The sequence below is a fragment of the Trachurus japonicus genome, chromosome 11, assembly GCF_045865225.1.
Source record: "Trachurus japonicus isolate A0001 chromosome 11, Traja_1.0".
Lineage (NCBI taxonomy): Eukaryota > Metazoa > Chordata > Actinopteri > Carangiformes > Carangidae > Trachurus > Trachurus japonicus.
This window is the reverse complement of record NC_140917.1, coordinates 19,506,756-19,534,322: the sequence shown is the minus strand read 5'-3', so window position 1 is coordinate 19,534,322 and position 27,567 is coordinate 19,506,756. Positions and strand designations below refer to the sequence as shown.

At 42.4% G+C, this 27,567-nt stretch overlaps 3 protein-coding genes across 7 annotated transcripts; 1 reads left to right on the top strand and 2 right to left on the bottom strand.

The window, feature by feature from the left end:
- Positions 1 to 179: 179 nt before the first annotated feature.
- psmg2 (proteasome (prosome, macropain) assembly chaperone 2) lies at positions 180 to 5,828 on the bottom strand. The gene is made up of 7 exons (XM_085791548.1): positions 5,610 to 5,828; positions 4,773 to 4,944; positions 4,369 to 4,427; positions 1,987 to 2,105; positions 1,713 to 1,892; positions 732 to 852; positions 180 to 562 (listed from the first exon to the last, which is right to left on the bottom strand). The coding sequence occupies exons 1-7, from the start codon at positions 5,664 to 5,666 to the stop codon at positions 482 to 484; spliced, it is 789 nt and encodes a 262-aa protein (XP_085647674.1). The 5' UTR covers positions 5,667 to 5,828; the 3' UTR covers positions 180 to 481.
- Positions 5,829 to 12,382: 6,554 nt separating this feature from the next.
- LOC146978684 (uncharacterized) lies at positions 12,383 to 16,551 on the top strand. Its single transcript, XM_085790229.1, has 2 exons — positions 12,383 to 12,550; positions 15,601 to 16,551. Exons 1-2 carry the CDS (start codon positions 12,383 to 12,385, stop codon positions 16,549 to 16,551), a joined length of 1,119 nt encoding a protein of 372 aa, XP_085646355.1.
- Positions 16,552 to 17,457: 906 nt separating this feature from the next.
- Positions 17,458 to 23,538, bottom strand: LOC146978683 (uncharacterized). Of its 5 annotated transcripts, XM_085791543.1 has the most exons (7): positions 23,402 to 23,538; positions 20,929 to 21,046; positions 19,586 to 19,964; positions 18,686 to 18,857; positions 18,325 to 18,503; positions 18,125 to 18,221; positions 17,458 to 17,849 (listed from the first exon to the last, which is right to left on the bottom strand). In XM_085791543.1, the coding sequence occupies exons 2-7, from the start codon at positions 21,043 to 21,045 to the stop codon at positions 17,693 to 17,695; spliced, it is 1,101 nt and encodes a 366-aa protein (XP_085647669.1). In that variant the 5' UTR covers position 21,046; positions 23,402 to 23,538; the 3' UTR covers positions 17,458 to 17,692. The 5 variants fall into 5 exon arrangements, with proteins under 5 accessions (XP_085647669.1, XP_085647673.1, XP_085647670.1 ...); XM_085791547.1 differs by lacking the exon at positions 20,929 to 21,046 and having other exon boundaries at positions 17,459 to 17,849; positions 23,402 to 23,535; XM_085791544.1 differs by lacking the exons at positions 20,929 to 21,046; positions 23,402 to 23,538 and adding an exon at positions 20,684 to 20,724 and having other exon boundaries at positions 17,459 to 17,849.
- Positions 23,539 to 27,567: the final 4,029 nt, after the last annotated feature.

The following is a 27,567-nucleotide window of genomic DNA, read 5'->3' as shown; positions in this document are numbered from 1 at the left end:
TAGCTGTTGTCACCACTATCGAAGTTGTTGGGAGGAATCAAATTACAGAAAGGAGGGACTACCAGGAACACACTATGGCACCTGGCCAACCACTTTCAGTTAAGTAGGTGGAGGCGAAGTCCAGTAAGACAAATACAAAGTCTTTGTTGTTTTAGATAAATTCACACTGGGATCCTTTTAACAGTCTTTTATTGTAAAAAAAAAAAAAACATTCAAACTCTACAACATTAGGAAACTGCGTTGAAGTGCATGTTAGGGCCAAAATGTCCTATACATATTGAATATTTATCCATCTTAAGATGATTATTAAAATAGAGAGTTTTTGGCCACGACTAGATAAACACCATTATTAAATGTTTTACAGCAGACACTGTCCAGTATCAGACACAAAAACTCCTCACTGAGCAGATTTTACCCAAGTCAAGAGTTCTCTAAGGTCTGAGAAATATTATTTATAAGGTAAAAATAGCAAAGAGGATTTTCAGAATAGTGCAGGGGGGATGCCACTGCCAAAAAGCAGACTCCAGGAGGTTGGGATCTTCCATTTGTTTGGTTCTTGGCTCTGAAACAGGAGAAAAACAAACTGCTGATTAGACATTTGAAATATTAAGGTTGTAGTTTGTTGTAAACAGAGGTTGTTGCTACACAGAAAAGCATTTCTTAATCATATCTTGCAACATCGCTGCACAGGCTTGTTGGACATCTTGTTCGCTCTGGTTTTTGTTACTCACAGGTTTTTCCAGCAGATGGAGCCAGTCGTTGAGGTGGTTGACGAGGGTGAAGGCGTCTGGGATGTTGTCACCTTCTGAACAGAAGAGCAGCAGCACGGCCAGAGGAAGATCCTCCGAACAACTAAACACAACATCAAGCACACACGGTCACACAAACATACATGACAAGCTGGCATCACAACATGATTTATTATTGTTTGTGTTATTTAAGAACGCTGATTTAAAATCATAATTTGGCAGGACAGTTGTTTTCATCGCTATCATATGGAAGCAGAATCAGATTTTCCTGATCTGCTAGATTTTAAACATTTAGGGATGTTGCTGGCCCCCCCCACCCTCTGAGACTCCCTCCCCAAACACATCCGAGACGCCACTGACCCCACATCACTACTCAAACCCATCTATTCCGCTCTGCTTTTAACATGTAGTTGATATATTGTCTTATTTGTTTTAATCTGTATTCAAATGTTTTCTATAGTTTAATGAGTTTTCTTTTTTTTTTTCTATTTTACTTGTATTATCTGCTGTTTTTATTGTCTGTAAAGCGACTTTGAGTTCCCTGAAAAGCGCTCTATAAATAAAATGTATTATTATTATATTATTATATTATTATTGTCTGTGTGGTAAAGAGATACCCACAAATATGACTTTCATGTGAAATAAATTGCATGACATGCACCCACATCACAGCTGCATTAGTGAGTGAATTATCAAAAAAAAACAAAAAAAACAAAAACATCTCAATGTGCTGTTGTAATTTAGTAGGATTATAGCCAAAAAGCTACAACTCTATCTTTATAAATAGTGTCACCTTTTTAAAATTGTTTATTACACAGTCTCAGGGTCATTTTTCCACTAGACCTACATGTTGAACTCGTATAACTGTTTGTATGACAAATAATGAATCTACTCGTTCAGATGAATCATGATCGGAGGTCTGTATGAAGCTGCCGACAGGAAGCTGGAGCTCTCCGTCTCTACCTGTCCGTGTAGAGTCCTTTGGTGATGCCTCCTCCGGGGATGCAGAGGCGTGGCTCGTTGTTGGCGTCTGTCAGTCCTGGGAAAGGTGACACTCGCTCCATCTCCTTCCAGCCGAGCTCCTTCAAAGCGTCTGCACTCACCTTCAGCAGGGATGGAGTGACCAGGTATCTCAAAGGAGTGCTACAACGCACACACACACACGTGTCATTAGAGCTGACCTGTATTCAGCCAAGACAAAGAAATGCCCAGAAAACGTGAAGTAGTTTGTCAATACCCTTCCAGCTGCTGGTCGTCTCTCTGGTAGGCGTGACTGCTGGACAGGATGACCGTCCTGGAGAAGCCACTGGCTTTGATCCAAGACACCACCAGCTGACGAAACGCTTTGGATTTGGTCTGCAATGAAAACAGACGTCAGAGCTACAGATTAAAAACTGTAGAAACTAGGGATGTCACGATTACTTGTTTTCACAATTAATTGCGGTATTAAATGCCACAATTAATTTATTGTAAAGATTCCAAAATACCGTCACTTTCCAAAAAAGATGATGTCAGAACCATGTAAAGGTAAATGCACAGATACTGGTCTCTTAACCTAATGTAACACTGAATTGGTAGGAGTTTAAGGCCCCGTCCAGACGAATACGCGGCTTCACCGAATCCGATCTTTTTCTTAATCGTTTTGAAAAAAATCTCCGTAAACACGGCATCGTTTTCAGAAATATCTGCGTCCACACGATCACCTGAAAACGACCCAAAACGCTGTAGTACCTACATACTGCAGGCGTGTGTGTGGAGTGTGTGTGGAGTGTGTGTGGCGCTGTAGCGCTGCCTGCATCACATAAACACTTAAAACAGCTAAAGAAGACGGGAAGTCCCCACTGTAATTCAATAGAAGAAGTTCCCCGCTGTATTCAAACTCAAACATGGGATTAAATGTTGACAGGGAGTCGTGTCAGAGTAAATATTACGATCAGTGATGATTAAACAGACGTGATTCAGCTGCAGCGTCTGAGCGACGCGACGTTAGTCGGCCGTTGTTGTTGTTACGTGCATAGACTGTCAGTGTGCAGCTGCTGCAGCGGTGTGTGTGTGTGTGTCTCAGGTTACAGGTAGAGCGGCGGGGGGCATGACATCATCGTTTCAGAAAAAATCCGTATTGGCCGTCCAGACGAAAACGCTGGGGCGGCGTTTTCAAATTTTCCCACTCTGGGACCCGTTTTCAAAAAATACCATTTTCACACCCTGAAAACGCCGTATTCGTGTGGACACGAGGCCAATCCGATAAAGTATTTATCCGGATTCGAAAAAAACGGATTCGTCTGGACGGGGCCTAAAAATGTTAGCATGTCATGTGTAATAAAAATAAACTTAAACATTTGTTGTAGATGATAGCCTAATTAATGCCTTATTTCAAATATTTCCCATGGGGGATTAATAACTGGTCCTATGTTAATAGATACTTCAAATATTTTGTGATACTTCAAATATTTTGTGTAAATAATTATATCTTGAATATATTTGATTTTATGCATTCATAGTGTTGTGAAATTAATAAATGCATAATAATCGTGATAACAGTGATACCGTGATTATTTCTCTGACAATAATTGTACCAAGAAAATCTATAATCGTGACATCCCTAGTACAAACTGTTGGAAGTTTTTGATTGTCCTCACCTTTAGCGGTGGTGAGGTGACAGAAACAACACGAGCCCTGACATATCACTGATCTGATTAACTAACAGAGGAGACCAGAGGCATTTTGAATAAAGAGGAGGTGAAAACAACAAAATAGTTTGGTGTGCATTGCCACACACAGGGATTTTTTTGGCAACTGTGCTGATGCTCTGGGGATTGCCGGCACAGCGTCAGACAGCTACTGTAGCAGTCCTTTGGTGTTATTTTAAAAGCTGCTGTGTTTGTCAGATGAGCCGGATTTGGCCAAATCCAAGGAACCACTTGCTTCTCTATTTTATAGACTTAACAAACATCAGATGCATTTAGTAGATTTAGTGTGGTTATTACCAGTAGGACAAACACAAAAGAGAGAGAGAGAGAGGAAGGGGAACTGGAGTGGAGTGGAGTGAGGAGGGGGGTGAAGCTACTGTACAACATGCAGCCCCCTCCTCCACCACCAGATCGTCATCGCTCTGATCCTCCTCTTCTCTTCTCCTTTCCAGTTCCACATTGGTCTTTTTCCAAAAACAAGAGGCATCACTTCTTTTGCTTTTTCAAGAGGGGCTTTTCAACTTCTTGCTTTTTATTCTGGGCAAATTGAGTCGTAGGCAACTGGACTTGTATTTGTCTGGGAAGACGTTTCGCCTCTTATCCAAGGGGCTTCATCAGTTTGTACGCAACAAGTCTCACTAGTCCGCACTAGCTAGACTAAGACTAAGCTAGACTAGCACTAGCTAGGCTAAGCCCCTTGGATAAGAGGCGAAACGTCTTCCCAGACAAAAGTCCAGTTGCCTACGACTCAATTTGCCCAGAAAAGAACGATGACCTGGATGAATGAGAATATCCATAGACTTCTTGCTTTTTTGTTTATCCTCCTCCATCAGGACACGGCTCTCTGACCGAAGGTTTTTCCTCCTCCTAGTCGCATTTAAAGATTCATAGAATGAGCTCATGCTTTATGCAACAGACTGTGGTTTTACCTGAATAATTGGAGCTCTGATCTGAAGAACGGCCAGCTTCAGTTCTGCTGCTGAATAAACTGTGGGTGAGAAACAGTTGACAGACTGAGAATTAGACTTTGGGAGTGTGTTGGATTTCTTTCCACTTAACAGAAGGTACAAATTTCACTGCACCAGACATGACACCTGGTCTCTACTAAATAAAGAAACATCATTCAGTCTTTCTTTTTAAAAAAAAGTGCCTGAGGAGTCATCTTATTTTGACAACATGATAAAAACAGTTCAACTCACGGCGACTGACAGGAGGCAGCAACAATTCATCAAACATTACAACAATTTTACCTGGAAACATTAAGAAGCATATAGGCTAGCCACAAATAAAGTAATTATCCTCATCCTCCATCATCATGACCCAGGGACGGTACCTTCTGCCGGGGTGTGCAGCTCCTCAGCGTCTTCTCTGGAGGTGGCGTATGGGTTGTTGCCAGCCATCGGGATGAGACAGTCTGTGTGGATGTAGCCGATTCGTTTCATGTTGAGAGTCGACACGATGAGGTCCACTGCCAGCTGACCCACATTACCAACAGCCACAGCTGGCTGGAGGGGGAATAAACAATATAAAATAATAAAAGTCTGGACCTTTTTTTCAATTGAACAAATGCAAAACATATCATGGTTCTGGTCCATCATATCTGAAACATATTTTCTACTTTTCCTAAATTACTATTTTCATTTTTAAGGTCTTGCAATTTGAAGACATACATTTGGGTGTTTCAGAAATTGTATCAGCCATTTGTCAGTATAATGTTATATAAACCACACACAGTTATTTTGTTTCTGTGGCACTAAGCATGTATGTGTGCTGCTCTAATTTCATCTCGTTGTTATACTGTGGTATTTATAACAATGACAAAAGTAAAGATAATTATCATCCATAATGAAAATAACAGTAAATTGCAGCCTTATATAAGTTAATAGATGATGAGAGTGGGCATGCTTCTGGCATATTGCAACAAGACAGTAACTATCCTCAGTTAAGGATTTGGATGCTCAGTGAAATCACAGTGACATGTTGACATGACTTGCACAAATTACAAAAGCATCTACCATCTTTAGGACGACTATCAAAATATGTCCCACCGCCATTCAACACCGGTTTCGGCTCTGATACATCACCCAGTGGTAAAAACGCATATTAAAGCAGTGGTGACAGGACCAGATGTGTGACAGTAGGAGTTTGTGCCTCCAGATGTTTCACTCACCATGACGAGGGTGAAATCTTTGAAAGAGGGCGGCGAGTTTCCTGCGGGAACAAACATGGTGCTGTCCGGTGGGGGGTGAAACACGCAGCCAAACGTGGAGGGGACTCACAAACTCTTATTTCCAAAGAAATAACAAGAAACTATAATCGCCGGGGAAGGTTTCGCTTCTGTTTTCATGCGGGATGATGTTGAGGACCTTCGAGTCTCCCAGTCGCCGTCGACTACTGATGACGTACCGGCTTTGTTGGTCTCTGTAGATGCCTGACTATAATAATAATAATAATCTTTATTATGGACTCGAAAAAGTGGTCCACTCTCATACACATACACACTTAACATACAAGACAAAACCAAGTAGACAAACAGCCAAACAATTACTCAAATACACTGCGCAATAAAAGACGGGGAAGCTTAATTTCGATGTTTCGCCTGTTATGCCAGTGTTGCCCAAACGCAAATCTTGAATAAGTCTCCACTGTTTTCACATTTAAAAATGTCTTTGTTGTCTTTGTACAGAGACAATATGAGACGACTTGCTTGTAGCCACAGCACCTAAAAAAAACACACACTGTAACCAATTTCATATGCACACACCCAGCCTTCTATAATTGCAATCACACACACACACACACACACACACACACACACACACACACACACACACACACACACACACACACACATATAAGCCCCTTGGATAAGAGGCGAAACGGCTTCCCAGACAAAAGTCCAGTTGCCTACGACTATATAGTATAAACAATAGCCTATAAAAAACCAATAGCCTATAAAAACAATTGTTGTTGCTCTACTTTATTTAGTTTAATTGAATAAAGCCTCATATTTAAAAGTTGCGCAATGTTCAGCTGTCAGAAATTAAACCAACACTAAGGAACTTTTCAACCTTCATATAATATTTTCATAACTTTTGTGATGGTACATCGACTTAGAACAGGTTGAATGACACCTCTGTCATGGCCTGAGGGGGTCTGTATCGCCTTCTCTGGCACTTTACTTTGAGGAGCATGGTAGGACACTGAAGTTTCACTTTCGCGAGTCACGACCTCTTTTTACAGTCTATGGTCACGACGAGGAGGGAGCAGGCAATGCGGCACCTTTCCGTCGAATTGTGTGTGTTTACTGTGAAATGATCCGCTGGTAACAGAAACTTAGTTTGGACGTCTTCTGTTAATTTCCTAGCCTCGTAAACCAGCTACTCGCGGAAATGCATTTCATTTCATTTCTCGGGAGAGTCTGGCCTCATCCCCCCTGCAAGCGTTTGGGGTGGGCGGGAGCTGGGCGGGAGTAGTAGCAAAGATGGTATATCTTTGGTAGTAGCTAGAGCACTGGAAAAGAGAGTAACGACACCACCATTGACTCCCGTGGTAAGGGTTTTGCGCCCCTAGTGGCAGGATATGGGTATTGCAAAAGCGCCCAGAAAACTCATTCACTCCAATGTATGTGTGTTGCCCACTTGCTTGTAAATTGATGAAAACGGCCGTGTTTTTGTTTTAAGGTGTCTTGGTCATATCAAATGATACTTATAATTTGTTTATTACAAAATGCAGATTGAAACATTAATGTAGACAACTGTTTTTTTTGTGTGTTTTTTTTACTCGCCTATGTGTTAATGTTTATCTGTAAATGATCCTCAATGATGCTATTAATGTGGGTGATCTATAAATGTCCTTAAATTATTGAAAATACCACACTTGCTCATTCACCAACAATGCAGAGATGTCAGTTCTTGGGCGCTTTTGCAATACCCACATTCCGCCATCAGGAGGCGCTTCCATTGAACCAATGCGCGTTGTTACTCTCTTTTCCAGTGCTCTAGTAGTAGCGTTGACAGACAACCCCATTCAGCCAATCAGCAAGTTAGTGTAGTGACGGGACTTTGCACCAGTCGGTCCCTGATTGGCCAACGTGCTGTGTCAATCACAGCGGGTGATGCTGATTGGCTCGGCCTTCTGAGGGTTTCAGTCCAAACGCTTAGAATGGGGATGAGGCCAGACTCTCCCTCGGAATGAAATGAAATGCACTTCCGCGAGAGGCTGGTTTACGAGGCTATTAATTTCCATGCACCGGGAGATCAGGATGTTTATGGCGCTACGCGCTGGTGCTCATGGGAAATGGAGTCTTCCTTCAGGCAAAACACTACCACTTTGGGCCACTGGCGCCGCCAAACTCAACCAAAATTGAAAGTTCTTAAAGCTGTGTTCACACTGGACCTTTTGTTTTTAGAACGAGCGACGAGTTTACATGTTAAGTCAATGCAAACGAGCGATTGAGCGTTTAATCGCCCAGGCGAAAAAACGCTGGGGCTCGGAGCGACAGCGACGGAGCGTCGGAGTGTTTTTTCGCTCGAGTCGCTCCTGTCGCTCCAGATGAGAAATCCCAACTCTCCAGCCGTCAGTCGCTTGTCGCTCAGCACTGATTGGCTGCCGTAATCCCGGTGGTGCCGGTGTAAACAGCGACACATGGCAGTGGGCATGACGTCTTCAAAGCGAAAATGCGAGTCTGTGGCTCTGTGCCAAATTGATGAGCGAATGCACCTGAGCGTCGGAGCGTTTTTCTCGGAGTGATACGAGCGACAGGGACAAAAATAAAAGGTCCGGTGTGAACGCATCTTAAGTACGGTACTGCTTTAAAAGCAGGCTCCTCTCGTCATATTTGCAGCAACACTGTTGCTTCAGGCTGCGATCGTGCTTTTTGTATCACTCAAACTCTCTCCATTAAAACAACCATCTTGGCTGAAATCAGCCCGTTGTTGCTCCATTTCGTGCAGAAGTAGAATAATATGACGCCAAATGCCTCCTTTTGTGAACGCACACAGAGCATGAAGCTGAGAGTTGGACTCAACAAACGAGTTGATAACCAGCTTCGTAGTACCATGTTAACTCGGACCGGGGCTTGAGGTTTTGTTGAGCTGCATCATGAACACAAAGCCTGTTGAGCCTGGTTAGCCGTTCAGCATAAGTTACCGAGGAGATGTAGGCTATCACGCGGTAAGAAGTGAACCACCGTCGTAGTACGGAAAACCCTACCTCGATAAGCTCTGGCCTCTTCCCCTTTTTCGCCCGTACTTGGATGCAAAAAGTGTGGTGCCAAAAAGAAGAAGAAGAAAAAATTAACAAAATCCAACAACCAAATTGATAAATAATGGGCTCTTTGCACAGCTCCACTACTTCCTGAACTTAATGCTGCTCCTTCATTTCCTTACATTATTGGACAAACTGATTAATCCAGGTGTGTCTGACCATTGTGACTCCTCAGACACACCTGGACTAATCAGTTTGTCCAATAATGTAAGACAGGAAACAAAGGAGCAGCATTAAGTTCAGGAAGTAGTGGAGCTGTGCAAAGAGCCCATTAGACCAATAAACACACAAATAAAAACAGAAATACTGCCTTGCTGCATGTCCCCCTCTCTCTGCCTCCACATTTCCTTGACTGTAGGCTACTGCAACCTCCCCTCCCCCCCAAAAAGCATTAGAAAAAATAAATGCTCCACCTGCTAGGGAGACGGACTGATCGTTGCGTAAGGGAGGAGTTTTCCCTGGGTTGCATTCAAGACGTTCAATGACGACGTGTTTAGTTTTTACTTTCATTTTCAGGGAACCAAGCAGAGGCAACAGCAGGCTGCGGCTCAACTCTGGTCCGGAGACTTGAGGTGAGATTTTAACATCGCTACCTCTGTGTGTCCTCTACACCAGTCTGCAGATATGTCCAGGGATGCAAACAGCGCGCCGAAAAGCGAAATTCGCTTTTTTCATGACCAATTAGGAGACTTGTGTGAATCGTTCAGATCCAAAGAGTTTTTGTTCCCCCCCCCCCCCCGTGCATGTCCGTGGAGCTGTGGACATGCACGGTTCCCTACGTTGCTGTGTCAGGCAGGTGTCTCCCACGGAGCTCTGCCCCGTTTCAGAGGTGAAGGAAGCCCTAAGTGGAAAGACGTCGCCTCCGCGATGTAGAATGTGTTCAATTCAAAAAGTGAAACTAACACATTAGTAGGAGCCCCAGGAGGGGTTCACGTGCACCCCCCTTATTTTTTTTTCTAGTCTGGATTTTTTGCATCCTTGGAACCTCTAAAATAGAGATTTGGGTGATCCCCGGAACAAAACCTGTCCAAAATGTGTTTTTTGCAATGTTTTAGTACCCCTATGATACCTGTGGAATTGTTGCCAGGAATGCCAGTCAGACTGTCTTTCAAAGACTGTAGCACGCTCAAATTTTGAGCGAGCCCAAAGATAGAGATATCAATGTATTCAGGACAACCTCAGGTTTCCAGTGTGACCAAGTTTGTTAAGCTACCTTGTCAGAAAGTGAGCTAAAAACCTAATGATTTAAAGTCAGATGAAAATTTTGTGAGGGAAAAACAGCCATCTACATGTTTTCAAATGGTCCCTTGACCTGTCACCTAGATGTATGTGAATGGAAATGGGTTATATAGGTACCTACAGGCCTCCCCTATCAAGAAATACCTAATTTGTGTGAATCTAATGCAGTTTTGGGGGAGAACCATGCAGTAATTTGCATGCAGTAGCCTACAAATATGTCATTGCCGCCATATACAAAATGGTGTACTTGACTATTTCTGCACACTGGGGGTTCATAAACAGTCACAAAATTGCATGAATTGGGTATGACTGGATAGCTGAGATGCTTGTGCATCCAATCAGCCTATTTAATTGTGATTTTAGTCCATAAAGTAGTGTATTGGCACAAATGGTGCTTATTGCTTATCATGAGCAATAATTCAATCACTCTTTGAAATGAACATTGGAGGATTTATTCACGTGTGCTAAACAGTAATTTCACCAAATGTAGCCATTTAGTAACTATGTATGAAATGCAATAACTTATGGTCATAGGAGCAAGAAATATTGCAAACATTAACTACTGTAGGAACCAGGGACAAGTCCCCTATAGAATTCCTCTAGATGAAGCTTGATTTCAGTAGTTCTCTTCATCATCATAAATTTTTGCTTCAATGGTCTCATCTTGCTCTTCTTCCTCTTCTTCACTATCTGCCTCCTGTGTGAGTATGTCAACCAGAGATGGAGGCATTATGGGTCTAGCAGTCCACACTACTCCACAGTACTCCATAGTACTCCACAGTACTCCATCTTCATTCTTCTCTCATCCCTGGTGAAAATCATTTTGTAATATATGTTCTTGTTATACATAAAAAAGCAAACACAGTTAACAATATAATATTATTTACCAGATGTAGGTCATTTAGGCTGCTCAGAGGTGGGCGTAGCTGCCTGTTTGTAACCTGCCACTCCAAAAGAAAGTTAATGCAGTGCATGTGAAGATGATACACAAGATGGTCAGAGAGGATGAGTCCCTCTCAGCTAAGTCTGAAGTGGACCTTAGACACCTCCCACCATCAAAATGCTGTCGCCATCCGCCACAGTGCTGTCTCTCCACCCACATTGATCGCTGCAACCATAGAGTTGCAGGTTACAAGCGGGCAGCTACCTTGGACTGCTGGACCGATAATGCCTCCATCTCTGGTTGACATATTCACACAGGAGGCAGATAGCGAAGAAGAGGAAGAACAACAAGATGAGACCATTGAAGCAGAGACTTTTGATGATAAAGAGGAATACTAACATCAAGCTTCCTCTGCAAGAGGAATTATGTATGGGACATGTCCCTGGTTCCTACAGTAGTTTATGTTTGCAATTTTTCTTCCTCCTATACCATTAGTTATTGCATGTCATACATGAGCTCTTGAGGATATTATTGTGTTAAGTTACTGTGTGTTTAGAGTAATGACTGTTCAGGGGAAGGAACTGTTCATGATTTGTCCTGGACCTGATGGACCTGTACCTGCTCCCAGAGGGCAGCATGCTGAACAGGTGATGGTTTGGATGGAAGTGATCACTGAGAATTGCTGTAGCTCTGGAGAGGCAACAGGAGCTAGCAATATAGTCCAGGGAGGGAGGTGGACAGCTGATCACTTCTTCTGCAGACCTTATCACTCTCTGCAGTCTCTTCCTGTCAGTCACAGTGCAGCCAGCATACCATACAGATGGCATGGCATACACCAGCAAACTCTCAATTGAGATGAGAAGGTCTTCCTGCAGTTTGTTCCATCTCAAGACCCTCGGAGGGGGAGACGTTGCTGGACTTTCTGGACGAGGACAGTTATGTCAGCTGACCACGATAGATCCTCTGAGATATGGATCCCTACAAACTTAAAGGTGGAAACCCTTTCCGCAAGGTCAGGAGGGGGGGGGGGGGTCAGTCTTGTGCCTCCAAAAGTCAGGATGGAAGAGCTTGTCACCAACTTTAACAGACTGTGGATGGTTAGAAAGAAAATTCTTAATCCAAGCACAGGTGGTAGGAGGGAGGTTTAGTGTGACCAGCTTGGTATGATGGTATTGAATGCCGAGCTGTAGTCGAAAAGCATCTTAACTTTCCCTGAAAATTGAGTAAGTGTGGAGGATGCCACCCTATTCCAGCTGAGATGAAGATGTGCTTTCATGGTTGCCATGCTAGTGGAGTAAAGGTTAAAGGCCTGGAAGTGGAGATGAACAGGGTCCTTTCTGCCGTCAATTATCAAGGGAAATGTCAACTCCCTGACCATCAAGAGCGATGAGCCGGAGATATTGGACTCAGAAAGTAGATTGTTTCAAAATCATAACAATTGTGTACATCCCACCAACGGCTGCTGCTCAAGTTCAATGCAAAGTTTTCCATGCAGTCGTTGCTAGGATACAGGCCAAACATCCTGAGGCACTGACCTCAATGAAGTTTCCCTGATGGACTCACTGGGGGATGTGGTGGAGAGATGCACACTGAAGATGGAGGAGGCCATTCTGAATAACTTGGATCATCCTCTTCATGACACCTTGATGGACCAGGAACGCAGTGGTGGTGGACGGCTCCTCTGTCTTCACTGCAGGACGAAGAAAGCCATCAGGCTGAAGGTAGCTACAAAGAGTCTTCTCTTCTGCAAATTGTCAGAAGACTCTTCTGCGAATGGTCGATCATAGACAAATTAATTTTTAAAGTAATTTGTATTCATATTTGTAACAGAAGTCCAAGGATGTTCCAGGTAGCGTCCTCGGTGGACCTGCTTGTCTTGTCGGCAAACTGATGGGAAGCGGTCCTTGATGTGCCTTAAGACCAGCCTCTCAAAGCACTTAGTGACCACGGGTGTTAGGGTGATGGGTCTGAAGTCAATGAGGCCGCTGATGGTGGTGGATTTGGGAACAGGGATTATGGTGGCTGATTTCAGGCAGTGAGGGACAGTGGCTTATGTCAGTGAGAGGTTGAATATTTTTGTAAATACAGTAGACAGCTGATCAGCACACACTTAAAATACTTTGCCAGGAACTCCGTCAGGATCAGCAGCTGTCTTCTGATTCACTGACTTAAACACACTTGTGAACCTGATGTTCTTTGAGGGAGAGTGTGTCCGTGGATATGCTCAGAGGAAACTATGGGCAGCGGTGTGTGGGAGGCTGGAATGCTTTGGGTTTCTCAAAGCGGGTAAAGAAGTGGTTTAGCTCCTCTGTTAAAATGACCTTACAGACCCAGCCATGTTGCCCTGATAATATGTGTTTTAGGCCTTCCCACACTTGCCTGGGGTTGTTGTTTAACATGTAATCCCAACTTGTTCTTATCGGCTTTATTGCTCAAGACAAGCAATAAGCACCATTTGTGCCAATACACTACTTAATGGACTAAAATCACAATTGAATAGGCTGATTGGATGCACAAGCATCTCAGCTATCCAGTCATACCCAATTCACGCAATTCTGTGACTGTTTATGAACCCCCAGTGTGCAGAAATAGTCAAATACACCATTTTGTATATAGGCGAAAATGACATATTTGTAGGCTACTGCATGCAAATTACTGCATGGTTCTCCCCCAGAACTGCATTAGATTCACACAAATTAGGTATGTCTGGATAGGGGAGGCCTGTGGGTACCCATATAACCCATTTCCATTCACATACATCTAGGTGACAGGTCAAGGGACCATTTGAAAACATGTAGATGGCTGTTTTTCCCTCACAAAATTTTCATCTGACTTTAAATCATTAGGTTTTTAGCTCACTTTCTGACAAGGTAGCTTAACAAACTTGGTCACACTGGAAACCTGAGGTTGTCCTGAATACATTGATATCTCTATCTTTGGGCTCGCTCAAAATTTGAGCGTGCTACAGTCTTTGAAAGACAGTCTGACTGGCATTCCTGGCAACAATTCCACAGGTATCATAGGGGTACTAAAACATTGCAAAAAACACATTTTGGACAGGTTTTGTTCCGGGGATCACCCAAATCTCTATTTTAGAGGTTCCAAGGATGCAAAAAATCCAGACTAGAAAAAAAAATAAGGGGGGTGCACGTGAACCCCTCCTGGGGCTCCTACTACATTATACAGGCCCATATGTCCATTACACACTGAATGAAACATCCCATGTCTTTATTTATTCAGTTTATTTAAATAGTAATAAGTGAAGGCCTAAAATTCAGTATCTCCAAAATTGAAATATTGCAAAGGATTTTTTTTTAAAAGCATTTTTAATATGGAAATGTTGGCCTTCTGAAAACTATGTAGGCTACGTCTATATGCACTCAATACTTGGTTGGGGTTGAACTGCTGCAAATTGACTTTTCCATGATATTGTAATGTACTTTTTTTATTTATTAGCCTATTATTTTTTTTTTATTATTATTATTGTAATGTACTTATTTGTTAATAGGTGGTTTTCAGATGACGTCACGTGGAACGTCACGACTGCAGATGGAGGGCAGGAAGTGTTTTGCCTTTGTTCTGGTGTTTGGCTCCAAGGCAAGACTAAAACAAAGACTGACTTAAAGGATCATAGGGCAGGATTTGTGAGAAAATACCGGAAAATACCCATGCGTTTTACGTTTTTTTAAATAATAATGGGTGAGGAAGCGTTCAAAACCAAAAAGAACGAGCCCACCCGCGTATCTCTCCATTGCCCTGAACGGGGTCTGTGCTGCAAAATGCGCTGCAATTCAGGGGGTGAATTTCGCGCGCTGGCCGGCGGACCTGACGTCAGCGCGTCCACGACTGCCTTCGAATGGATCAATGGAATGGAGACATGAAGAGGGCAACCGCGGCAGAGCCATGATACAGTAACAGAGTGGCGACACTCCCTGTTATATCAATCGCTCTGAACCAGGGTGGATCCAAATTAGGCCTACTGTTACTGCCAGCAAACCACCCAGCACAACTGAAAGCCCTGTTAACCCCCCCCCCCCCCCACCGCCACTCTCTCTCCCCCTCCCTTCACACACGCACACAGCAGCAGCAGGTCACTAACTTACACACCCTCTCCCTCATCACTACTGTCTTATTATTAGCCGTTAGCCGCAGCTAGCGGTTAAAAGCCGACGTTATAACTTTAACAACGTTATCAGGCAGGTGGACAAACGTCCTCTTTTGCCCGGACACGTCCACTTTTCACGTCCTGGCCGGCGTGTCCGCGACGCGTCCGTTTTTTTTATTTTTATGAAATCATGAATATGTCCGGTGTTGATTGGTTTGCATGGGACCGCGGACCCTGACAGATGCGGCCCGACACCCGGACCCGGCGCGTTAATTCTCGGTACCGGCCTGTAGGAGTAGGAGCCCATACAGATCCATGCAGAGGAGCTCAGAGGAACAGACAAGCAGTCTCCTGCTGCAGCACAGTGAAGGTGTGTGTGTGTGTGTGTGTGTGTGTGTGTGTGTGTGTGTGTGTGTGTGTGTGTGTGTGTGTGTGTGTGTGTGTGTGTCTGTCTGTCTGTCTGTGAGAGCGAGAACCTACAGTAAAATACCCCCCCTCCCTCCCCAGATAGGAAAGACTGTAAAGAGTAAATTTAAACAGTGAAAAGTCTGTGCGCGCTCCCGTGCCGGTGGCTTCCCTGGTTGCTGTAGTTACGCGCAGCGGCCGTCGCGTCACTGGCCGTTCTCATTAATCCTGCCCTATGATCCTTTAACTGTGTGTCCACAGAGAAACCCTCTGACGTCATCAACTGATCCTGAAAACTACACTATGGGTAATCTCTTCAGTGAACCCAAAGATCTGGACACGTTTGCAAATGGAATCACTGAGGGTCCAAATCTGAGAGTTAACCAAAACATTGTGAGGTTCTGCAGTTCTGATTCTTCAGAGAACCTGAAAATACACTATGAGACCAGAAGAATGGAGGCAGGTGACTGCGCTGCAGACTGGATCAAGAGCCTGGCAGAGAAGCTGGCTGGCTTGTTACCATCTCCTGAGCTGATGGGCCTCGGAGCGCTGGCCATCGCCGTCTTCATCGACATCATTTCCTTCAGTCCACCCGAGGAAAGCACAAAGGAGGCGCTGAGGAGTGTGTTTGCTGAGGAGAAGGCCTCCGAGGTCTGGGATCAGATTGACTTCTGCCTCACTGAGTACATGACTTACATCAGCAACAGTATGCAGCTGAGGAGCAAGTTAAAACAGATTGAACCGAGGCTGGGTGAAGCTCTCATCAAGCTGAAGAACTCTATGGTGAGGGACAAGCAGATGTCATCTGACGCCCTGAAGGCCTGGGTCAATGGAGCAGCCTTCCACATCGAGATGCTGATCCATCTGGTGAGACTCGGAGATACTCAAACCTTTGATCATGTGGAGAGACGCCACTCAATTTACCAGAACGACCTGGAACCACTGTTGGTAAAGCACAAGGAGATGGTAGAGAACAAGTGCGATCTTTGCTCGGTGGGTGGCAGAACCGTGTCACATTTTATGCGTGTTGAAGATGGCAGATGTCATCCTATTGAACTGCTATTCACTCACCCCAGCTATAACGATTTTTTTGAGGCTTACTACGCTCGCAGGTACGGCAGGCAGATGAGTGAGATCCAGCAGTACTTCAGTAACGCAGGAAGGAACCTGCAGAGTCGGGTTAGACAGAGAGGATTCTTCACTGTTGAATAAACAGATGCTGTTAAGTCTACAGAGATATGATACCTATGGCCAAAAGTCTGTAGACACCGCCAGTGATTAATATTATGCTCACTCTGTGTCTATTGACATCATACAAAAAAAGTTGTATCGGTGAGTTTCATGGACATTTTTACAAAGTTTGTATAGTAGCAGCAGACTGACTTACTAAACATCATACACTTAACTGCCTATTACACTAATGTTGGTCCATCCAGTGACAGAAATGGAATATGTGTGCCCCTATAACAAGACAAATGTAACTTTAATGTGGCCGTATGTGTTATGTAGGTGATAGGATATTATTGTCATCATCTTGATATATGAAAATAATAAAATATACATAAAACACAATAACCGGTCTAGTAAAATTTGATTTTGATTGGCTGCATTCAACATGTGATATCAGAATCAGAATTACTTGATCCCCACATGGAGATTTTTTTGGCATAGGCAAGTCAACCCCTCCTCACTAGTTTTTTTTTTTTTTTTGAAAAATCTGTTTTGTCATTGTTTAAACACATACAAATCACAAATTGAGTATTATTCCTCCAATAAAAACACTTTAAATGCAATTTTGAATCCTCTATCTAGTGCTCACTAAAAATTTGTACAGATCATCTCAAGGCCGAGCCTCACAAAAGTTATCACACCCGGCTTTTGATTTCACTCATTTTATTTTCCAAAAATGTTATTATGTCACAACTAATCATCACTTGCAGCAAAGCCACCAAACAGGATGTGTGAGTTCATATCTCAGCAAGGCGACTTTAACTTCATAGGCCCTCATCAGGAGGTAAAGTAGCTCAAAAGTTCACAGTTTGAGGTAGCTTTCTTATCTTTTGTGTGTGTGTGTGTGTGTGTGTGTGTGTGTGTGTGTGTGTGTGTGTGTGTGTGTGTGTGTGTGTGTGTGACATGGCATACAAAACTTTACATTGTACAAGTCATTTAACCAAAATAAAGTTTAAAGGTTATAAAGACTAAAATCATCATGTCCGTTTATAGCCAACACTTGATCACAGAAGAGTGGTTTGAGTCGATGCATCAGGGTGATTGTATCATTAGACAGAAAGTCATATAAAAACTAATTTATGAGTAACAGCACTTCATCATTTCATGTTCAGATATATCTATGTCAGTTTGGCTTGACTTCATCAGGAATAGGTTGTCCCTTCACTGCTGCCACAGCATTGTCCACCATCCTCTGCACCATCTTTCTGGTCGTTGTATACGTGTTGGTCCCAACATGGGGTGTGATCAGCACATTTGGAAGACCAAGGAGAGGATGATCCCTGCACAGGATGAGGAAGAGGTGTCATAATAATAGCAAGGAATGAGCCAGAAGGGTTTTTTTGGTTTGTTTTTTTCAATTTAATTAGAGATGAGATGCAGTCAAGATGTTGTTGGTTAAATAAATTAATTTTAGGAGCGATGGATTAATGTTTTTTTCTCTGTGTTTGCCTTTCATACATGCAAAATCTTCTGATCCATTAGTGCAGCTTTTATTAAAGTATAAGAATAAATAAAAGAACATCAATTTACATAAATAGTAAGAATACAACTCTACCTTGGTAATGGTTCAGGGTAAGTCACGTCCAATGCAGCTGCTCGAATCGTTCCACACTGCAGAGCTTTAACTAAAGCTTCTTGGTCCACAACCAGACCTGAGACAAAAAAAGAGCAAATTCAGACCAAAAGACCACAGATTAAAGATAAACATGACAATCAATTACCTCAACTTTTTTTTTTTTTCCACACGACCCTCACCTCTGCTGACGTTGACCAGTGTTGTGGTGGGTTTCATGAGAGTCAGCTCTCTGTGGCTGATCAGACCGGTGGTAGAAGGAGTCAGGTTGACCACCAGCATCACAAAGTCCGACTCTTTCAGCAGGTCGTCCATGTTCTGACAGAAAGCTGCTCCCACCGCCTGCTCATCTTCAACACTCCTGAGCGGCACGGAGAAAAGACGAGATAGGCCAACGATTGTCAAACATGTTTCTTTATCTATAATCATTTTCTGGCTCTTTGCAGCAGGTGCATTGTCAGGCGCCATTCAATCCTCTGTTTTCTTGCGGTGTGTTTCATTTCTAAATTAACCACATGAACTGTTTTGTCATCACTCTTTCACCTTCTCTTCCTGTTGTGATACAGGATCTTCATGTCAAATCCTTTGGCTCTCTGAGCGATCTTGTATCCGATGTGTCCCATTCCAATTATTCCCAGAGTCGACCCCGAGACTTCGACTCCCATCAGGCTTTGTGGTATATGGGTGGTCCTGGGATCAACAGCTATTTGGTGACCTACACAGAGAAGGACCAAAACACCTCAGTGACTGTATCATACGCAGGATACAGCACGTTTTATAAATACATTAAAGGAGCATTATCGCAAATACAGCAGTAATAGCATAAAACAAGCTTAAATATGCAAAAGATAGGTCGGGGGGAGCCATAACTAAGTTTGCAAAGAAAATAGCCAACAGTGTAGTGTCCGTGGGGCAAATGCAGAATTTGTCTTTGTTATGATACAAGCCGGCCGGCGCCTGCTGCGTTCAATTGCACTCGGAACTCGGAAAGATCTGACCTCCGAATGGGAAAAATGCAATAGTAAATTGTAATGTAGCAGTGTTAGTCTACTTACAGTCACTGAATCGCTCGGTAGAACACTTTCTCTCCACGTCCCTGTGTCTTTCTTCTGCTGTCCTCTCAGCGTTATTAACGTGTTAACGCAAAATGATTTTAACGGCACATTAACGCGGGCCACTCCGTAGTTTTGGAAAACAGGGGGTAAGCCATAATGTTACAGAAAACCTGCATGTTTTTTCTCCTCATGTCCTTCACTAGAGAACTTGTTCTTCTTATCACCAAACGGGGCTGCTCTCTCTCTGACAGCTGATTTTTAAATACCATAAAGCATGTATGGAGGACAGACGCCCACTTGTTTATATCTGATATGCTCCGCCGCTGGCTCCATCTAGTGGCCGCGGATTTGCGTTAATGCTCCTTTAAAAGGATACAGGTGAGCTCACCCTCGACAATCTTCCTTGCCGATGCCAGAAGCAGGCCCATGCCCATATCTGCAGTGGCATCGCTCACCACACCGGGTGTGTTGGTCACCCTGGCGCCGAGGCCGGTGATGTACGGCACGTCGAGGTGGTCGATGCCCACCCCTCCGTTGGCGACCACCTTCAGCGATGGAAGTGAACTGAGCAGCGAGGGCTCGACCGCAGGAAAGGCGTTCCACACCAACACGGCCTGGATCTTAGGGCCGTGCAGCCCAGGGTTTTGGAGAAAGTCTTTGTGGCAGATGATACGGAAGTGCTGTTTCATTATATCAGTGACTTCCTCGATGTAACCGTGTTCGCCCACCTCTGAGATCAGAGCCCATGGTTTTTCCTCTTCCATGGCCTGTGGCAAGTAAGAAAACTTTATTTGATAAGACAGAAGTTACAAAGTGCATTACACACAGGCAAATAAAAGAGGGAGCTAAATGAGATAAAACTGGGAGAAATAAGTTAAGTCCAAAAAATAAAACACACAAACACTACAGTGTAAAGATACTTATAAGGGATCTAATGCAACATGCGTAGTGACCTACTGGGGATGGCACATAAAAATCTAGCACTGTAACCTTTTAAATTGTATTAATGTGAATTGAATTAAGTTAATGGTCATTATTACTAACCCTTATCCAGAATACAATGATAGTTAGATGGGTCATAGAGGCGTCAGTGCCCTATTTCTGCCCCCTAGTGGGTAAACCTGACTCTGGATGTTCACCGGCTGTTCTTTACATAGCTGACAGTGCTCGCTATTGTAATCAGTGTGTGTGTGTGTGCGTGTGTGTGGAGGGTGAGGAGGGGTGAGGCATGTGGGTGGGAGTTAAGAAGGAGTGGGGGATATGCTGAATGCTTCAAGTCAAAATGCTATGTTACTTACGTCAACATTAAAACCTGTTGTACTAGTTTCCAAGATGGATGCCTTAACTTCTCTTTAATTTACACAGATATTATGTTCAACTATGAAAATGACTCAGTGACACATGTAAAAGCCAAGTATTAATAATTACAAGATCAACTGGAGCATAAAAACCTGCAGAGACCAGGATTAGACCAGACTGCACTCACTAGTGTCCGTTTCTTCTCTTGACCCAGGAAGAACTGCTCAGTGTATTTGGAGATTTTCAAAATAAGAGCTTTTAACAGTGGCATGGTAATTAACAACAAAACCTGCTGCTACTACAACTAATGATACTATTATGATAATAATCATTTTTAAAATAATGATTTTTCTATAATAGCACTGCTGTCATGATAACCATCAGGTGAAAAGAATCTAATGCCCAAACTGTGACTTGCTAATTGTACAATACCTTTTTTTGTGGCAGCTGACATACAGATCTGTGCAGCTTTGTGACTTTATGAAGCCGGGATACTTGAGCTGAACCCCACAGTCTCCTCACACACTGGACGTAGCAGAGACCTCTCATTCTGGTTGACAAGTTGTCAGTTAAAAAAATTGTGTTACATTATACACATGCAATAACAGCAGAAATTATTGTCTGTAAGGCTGCATGGAAATGAGCAATCAATCTAGAACAGATTATTAAAAACAAAGTATAGATGCTGTGCAGCAATAGTCGGGGCCTGGGCAATTTTTGGCAAAATTAGGCAAAATTAGGCAATTTTAAAGTGGAAGTTCCAAAGCCGTAGCACATATGCGTGATTTGTTATGAATTTTCAAAGTTTTTAAATTGAGAGGCGATCTGTAACATCACCATGAGGACTATTTGTCTTGCATTTTGATGTGTCATCATCATTGCTAGGGCTTGAACTCACAATCTCTGACACCAAGAACCAGCTCCTAACTCCCTGCTGTCACCTACAGCTACAGCTGATTGTCTGGAAGTGAGATTCAGGGAGTCACCAGCCCGGCAGCAGTTGTCAAGGCAGATTTAAAAAACTGTCAAAATGTCAGAAACACTGTAAAACCTAAACAAAAATCTGATAATACATATATTGCAACAGCATGGAAATGTTGGTGAGTGTGTTGCTTTATAAGAGAAAATCTTATGTTTAAAAATGCCACTTTTACACTGACTCCAGTTGTTCCCATGAGAGCAGAAAATGTTCTCAAAAATGCAGTTTTTATATTTTAAATATTGTCATTTTTTTCAGGAAGATTGAAAATGTATTTAGTAAGAACTGGATGGTGATATGTTTACAGTATTGTTTACAGTCAAACGTTTTCATGCACTGAAGGGTTTGGAGAACTTTCAGAGTCATCAAAACGCTTGTGGAGGTCCAGGGGGCGGGGGGATTTTCATATAGGCTAATGGCGGCGGATAGAGTTCACTTTTGAATCGTCCAAAACACACACACATCCAAAAACCTCCATACTGCTCGTCTGTACTGACCATAGGTAGGTACTGACCCAAGTGTCCTGAAGCCGTGACTTGAAAAAGTTAGTAGCTCCCAGAGATGCGCGAGATTTTCTGTGTTCTTCGTGTTTACATCAAAGACGGTTCCATCTGTAAGCATCTTGTTTACATCATGCACCCAATGGTTTACATTACAATAGCCTCGCGTCACTCTCATGGATGTATAACTCAGTGAGGAGAAGAGCCTGTTAACTCCAAATTTTGTCTGCATTCTGGATCCCGTCTGTAGCGGATACCGAAATCACCAAATTCACCAAAATAAAAGCGTTCACCAACATAAAACTTATAAAATAGACATTAACTTGTAATACAATAAAAGCAAAAGGTCAACTTAATGGCTCGGGGACTTTATTGTAAATTATATTCCTTAAATTAAAACGTTTCACCGCATTTTGTTAGCTTGGTGCTTTTATTTTGACGGAAAGGCCTGTCTCTCTCTCTCTCTCGCCGGTTCCTTACCAAAACAGCTCAACGGCCCCACTGTTTACATCAAAGACGGTAGGCCTACATCATACTTTTTTCTTTTTTTTTTTTTAAATTACAGATCACATACAAACATACACATCAGACAAACAACCCCCCCCCCCCCCTCTCTTCCAAGACTTTCCAAGATCTTCCAAGTTTACAAAGATGAGCATCTCGCACACACATCAACAGAGCCACTGAGAGCTAGGCTACTACTAAAGGCTAAAAACAGAAATCAAATTAATTTTTTCCTACAACTTTTTCATGTCGCGGCTTCAGGACACTTGGCTCAGTACAGACGAGCAGTATGGAGGTATTTGGATGTTTCATAGTGTGTGTTTTGGACGATTCAAAAGTGAATTCTATCCGCCGCCACTATATGAAAAAAATGAACTCCAAAAGCGTTTGACCATAACTCAGAAAGTTCTCCAAACCCTTGCTTCCTTGGCATGACGGTGAGTAGATTATTGGTGAATTGTCAATTTTCGATGAAGTAGCCTATCCGTTTAAGCGGACAAAAGTTTCAGCAGACATATTTGGTGAAAGTTACAAAACTGCTCACCTTGGTTTGGTTTAAAAAGTTTTAAGTTTTAAAATTTAAATGCTAATTGTGCCCCCTCAGAATATTGACATGTCCTTGGAGTTGAGTAAATCTGACATGGGGCCGGACATTTCTGTAAAGTTTTTTAAGGAAAAAACAAAACAAAAAACAGAGTAGACATCCAGTTTTAGGCTATATGTAAAACAATGTGCATGGCTGCATGCAAGTCCGCAGGTCATATTGCTATGGATGAATGATTAACATGAGTATGAAGGTCAGCTAAACAATCTCAAACATGTGTTCAGTAAGGACAAATCTTTAAATAATACAGGAATATCTATATAGCAGCAAGGTGCTTAAAATGGCATCAAAAGTTCATGTGTTTTGTCCAGTTCTCACCTTCTGAGCTGGAGGCGGCTTTCTCTTGACCCTGATGCTTCCAGAGTCTGGCGCAGAAACTGGAGCTTATGAAGGAGGAGGTAGTGAAAAACATTTGATCAAGTCTGACCTCACGTTAGCTCTGGGTGAAGATTTAACAGAGTAACCCAGGCAGAACAGAGGGTCAGTCTGCACCCTCTGCAACAGTGAACACAGCAGGCAGAAGCTCCAAGGTTGTGATTGGTGAACAAATCTGACTGTGGTCAAAGGTCAGTAACTACCCCACTGCTCATGATGAATGATGTCTACTGCACTCACTTTTTCCAGCCAGTGACCCTCCTACTGTGTCTGTTCATTCAAGTTTATGAATTATAATGACAATGATGATAAGTGGAAGGAGAAAGAAATTGAATATTTCAAATGGAGCAATAAAAAAAGTAAGCAAGCAAAATGGCAGCTGACTGACAACATTTCTGACCACACTCATTAAAATACTGTATGTTTATTCCAGCATCAACATAATAAGCTAAGCTATAAACTCCAAGCTGTAAATTGTGCATGTTGTGAAAGCATGAAGCAAAATGAAAATATATGAATATTACCTATAAACCCTGATGATAATGTTGCTTTTGCCTTTAGTGATGTCATACAAACTTATCAAGCCAGAGTGCAGCAAAGTATAGGCAAACTTAATTTTTATTATTAACTGAAAGTGTCTTTTTAGAGTCTGAAAATCACCTCTGGCAACAATAATCAACTGCAAAGTGACACTGGAAGCTGATAGGGGGTAGTTAGAGATTTCAAGAAAAACTGATCATTATGAATGAATGAGAAGGGTTCATGACCAACATTAAAATGTAAAGAGAACAGCCTCAGGTGTGTGAAGGGATTATCTAGCAGAGCCAGTGTGGTCACTGCTCACCTGCAGCTTTCCGCTGGATGACTTCATCTGGTTCCTCCTTGACTTTAAAGTCACCAAGTCAAGGGCCATTGATCCTGAATTATTCTAACCTGCTTATGGACACAGATGTAATTTGAACGTATGACCACTAGGTGTCACTCACACATTGACAGAGTGAAGTTTACCTTAACGTAAACTTGAATAGTAGGAGATAAGACCTATGATAAGACCAGCCAGCTCTCCACTCTCTCAATGTTTGATCAAAGCCATTTCATAGCTTTATTTATTATTCATTTTCATTCTGACCAAACACACATTTAACTACTGTGAGATTTACAATATCAGGATTCCAAGTCTTTTTATATTCGTATATATAAAGTATTTGCAAAAGCAGATAAATGCCATTTCGAAAAAAAAATGATCTGATGCTTTTGAATTATTCTTTACATAGTGTTGTTTTCAATAAAGCTTTATTTTTTTGAGTTACATCTGTTTTTGTAGGTCTCATCTGCTTGGTCAAAGCCACTCAACTTTGGTTTGACTGATATCACCTGGTGTAAATAACAATGAAACATTTTCAAATATGTTATCTGCTTTTGCAAATTAACTCTTCATATGTTGTCTTTAGCAGTTTAGCAGTTTAATTTACATAGCATGATATCAGTGTGACGTATTGAATAGGCCTATAGGCTCTTGAAGTTTATTTGGACCTTGATTGAAGGTGAATTGAGTTAATTATTTCCTGTACAAGAGTCTCATGATTGTCTTTAAATTAAGCTCTTTAGCTAACATTAAGAATAATATATATTTGCTGTAAGGGTATATTTTAAGCATGAATGCAACTTTTCATTTAGCAACAAGCTCCTGCAGTGGAGACTGGTCATTACCACTTTTCTACTGCCATTTCTCAGGCAGCAGCTTTGTTGAAGAGGGTTTGTATGAACTATAAATACAAGTTGAAACAAGACTGTGGACAGCCACAAGGTCATCTCTTTAACCTATAAAATGCAAAATGCCCATAGGTTTGGCGCAAATTGGTGTGTGTGATGTGTGTGTGTCGGGTGGTGTGTGTGTGTCCCTGCAGTAAGCTAAAGCATCAGTGTCGGCCATGTGTGCAAGTCAGCTGCAGATCAGCAGCTTACCTGCTCTTCACTGTTACATAATCTCACTAGTGTAAGACAGGGTACCTGCTCCTCCTCTCCTCTCCTCCCTCAGTCTTTTGACTCCTCCTCTGCACCTGTGTCTCTCATCCTCACATCCTCCATCCTCCCACCGGGGCGCTCCTCTGCTACACATTTTATCCTCCAGGCCTCCTCTCCTCTTTCTAGATCTTCAGAAGCTCCTCCCATCCAGAAATACATCCCCTTGGTATCTCTCTGTGCAGTCCAGGAGTCATTTAGGTTTCCATTAAGCCCGTTCAGATTCCCAGCCAAGAGCCAGCTCCATCTGCTGCCACGGCTGACAGCATGTGGCCTCTTAACAAAGTGCTGACTCGCATGCTAGACCCAGCAATTACACCAGTGCATCATTACACAGCAGTTTGTATCTTGTTGTCGGTGCTCTTCTCTCTGAGGATATCCCATCATTGTTTCCCACTCTTAACCCCCCTTTTTGATATCCCATCCTGCTGATCAGCACTTAACATCACAGCTGAGGATGACACAGGCTGTTGTCTTGCATGTCACTGACATGTTTGCAGACAGGTGAGGACTTAAACCTGACCTATGGTGTGATCATTGTCACGGTAGAGGAGACACAGGGTGAGAAAAGTCCTTAAGTCAACTCTGGCTCTGACTCTAATAGATTAATGACGTGAGTCCACCGAGCTGCCCACTGAGCTCTCTGAAGTCAAGGCGTGCTGCTTTTTGAAATACTGTCTCCTCTGAACAGATAAAAATAAAACTCCCAAAAAGATGAAGATGACTTTGCAGTAGCGTTTATAAATGGTGTTTGCACTGTGGTGTCACATCTACTTTCTTGTATTCCCTGGCAGCAGAAAACTGCAGTGAGAAAAAAACAAGAAAAAGAAGAAAAAATCTTCCTCTAGATTTGCATCCTGAGACAAACTAATACTAATAATACAAAAAAAATCCTTTGCAAAGACTCAGAAATAATACAGGTAATTACCACAGTGGTGGAAGAGGTATGCAGATAATTAGCTTGACTAAAAATAGAAATGTAAAAAAAATCTCCCTGCATTCATAATTACACCTGAATAAAATAACAGAAGTATTAGCAACAAAAACATTGTAAAATTCTCATTATGTAAAATGGCCCCGATTGTGTCATCATATTATTGGATCATTACACATAAATATTGTTCGAATGTGCTTTCTGTTGTTCTGTAGCCAAAGTAACAATCCACCATTCTTTAAACTAATGACATACAGTATCTAAAATGGAGATCTTTGATCTTTGAGTTGACTTGTAACTGTAAGATAGTTTTGTATGAAATCACATATGTTTCTATGAAATGTATTTATTATGAAGTATGACAGAGTGGAAATACTCAAGTAAAATACTGCAAAACTGCACTGAAGTACATTACTTTAGTAACATGGAGGGAGGATGTTGGCCATCAGAGTTTCCTTTGAGTCTTATTCTCCATTAAAACACTGGTCAAGCTGACTCTGTCATATAACCACAGAATACGTTTCAAGATCCTGTTATCAAAATATTATGAAAACATAAGAAATGTCTGGTTTGGGTAAAAACATAACCTAACAAAGGTCTAATAGTCTAATTTGATCTTTTTTTAATAAATCTGTAATTACTTTCTGATATATGATATACAGTATAATGCTGTATTTGTGTGCCTCAGCCTGTGTGTGTTGTTTAACGTGACTGTTGTAAATATAAGTGCTTTCATTTAGATCTCCCGTGCAGCTCCTTGGATCATGAGGACGCATCCTGCTGCACTTGCCAGAGGACACCTGCTGGACGTGGCTCTGACTGATGAAATGATATGTGACTCTGTGATAAGTGAAACACACACACGTCCTCTGTGACTCAGGCTTTTTTACTCATGCACTGTTCCCTGGGCTGGTTCACAGGATTTCCCCTCCTGCAGCTGCTGTTGTCTTGCAGAAATACATGCAGGCCAGAAAAAAACAAAACAAAACACATACACACACACACAAACACACTTGACACCTGTGTCTCTCCAATGGTTCTGAAGAAGCTCAACACGCAACTCTCAGCATGTTCTGGTTGAGAATAAATTCACCTGCTGGATAATCCAGTCAACCTGAGCATTAGTCTGCTGCTCATGACGCACAGCCCTGCA

Excerpts from the sequence above, each read along its gene's own strand:
- psmg2 (XM_085791548.1), bottom strand. The coding sequence starts at position 5,666 with ATGTTTGTTCCCGCAGGAAACTCGCCGCCCTCTTTCAAAGATTTCACC. Across the intron at positions 2,106-4,368 it reads TCAGAGCTCCAATTATTCAG|ACCAAATCCAAAGCGTTTCG; the intron begins GTAAAACCACAG and ends TTTTCATTGCAG. Across the intron at positions 563-731 it reads TCCATCTGCTGGAAAAACCT|AGCCAAGAACCAAACAAATG; the intron begins GTGAGTAACAAA and ends CTCCTGTTTCAG.
- LOC146978684 (XM_085790229.1), top strand. The coding sequence starts at position 12,383 with ATGGACTCACTGGGGGATGTGGTGGAGAGATGCACACTGAAGATGGAG. Across the intron at positions 12,551-15,600 it reads AGAAAGCCATCAGGCTGAAG|AGAAACCCTCTGACGTCATC; the intron begins GTAGCTACAAAG and ends GTGTGTCCACAG.
- LOC146978683 (XM_085791543.1), bottom strand. The coding sequence starts at position 21,045 with ATGAGAGGTCTCTGCTACGTCCAGTGTGTGAGGAGACTGTGGGGTTCA. Across the intron at positions 19,965-20,928 it reads GTCAGCTGCCACAAAAAAAG|GCCATGGAAGAGGAAAAACC; the intron begins GTATTGTACAAT and ends TACTTGCCACAG. Across the intron at positions 17,850-18,124 it reads TACCCTGAACCATTACCAAG|GGATCATCCTCTCCTTGGTC; the intron begins GTAGAGTTGTAT and ends CATCCTGTGCAG.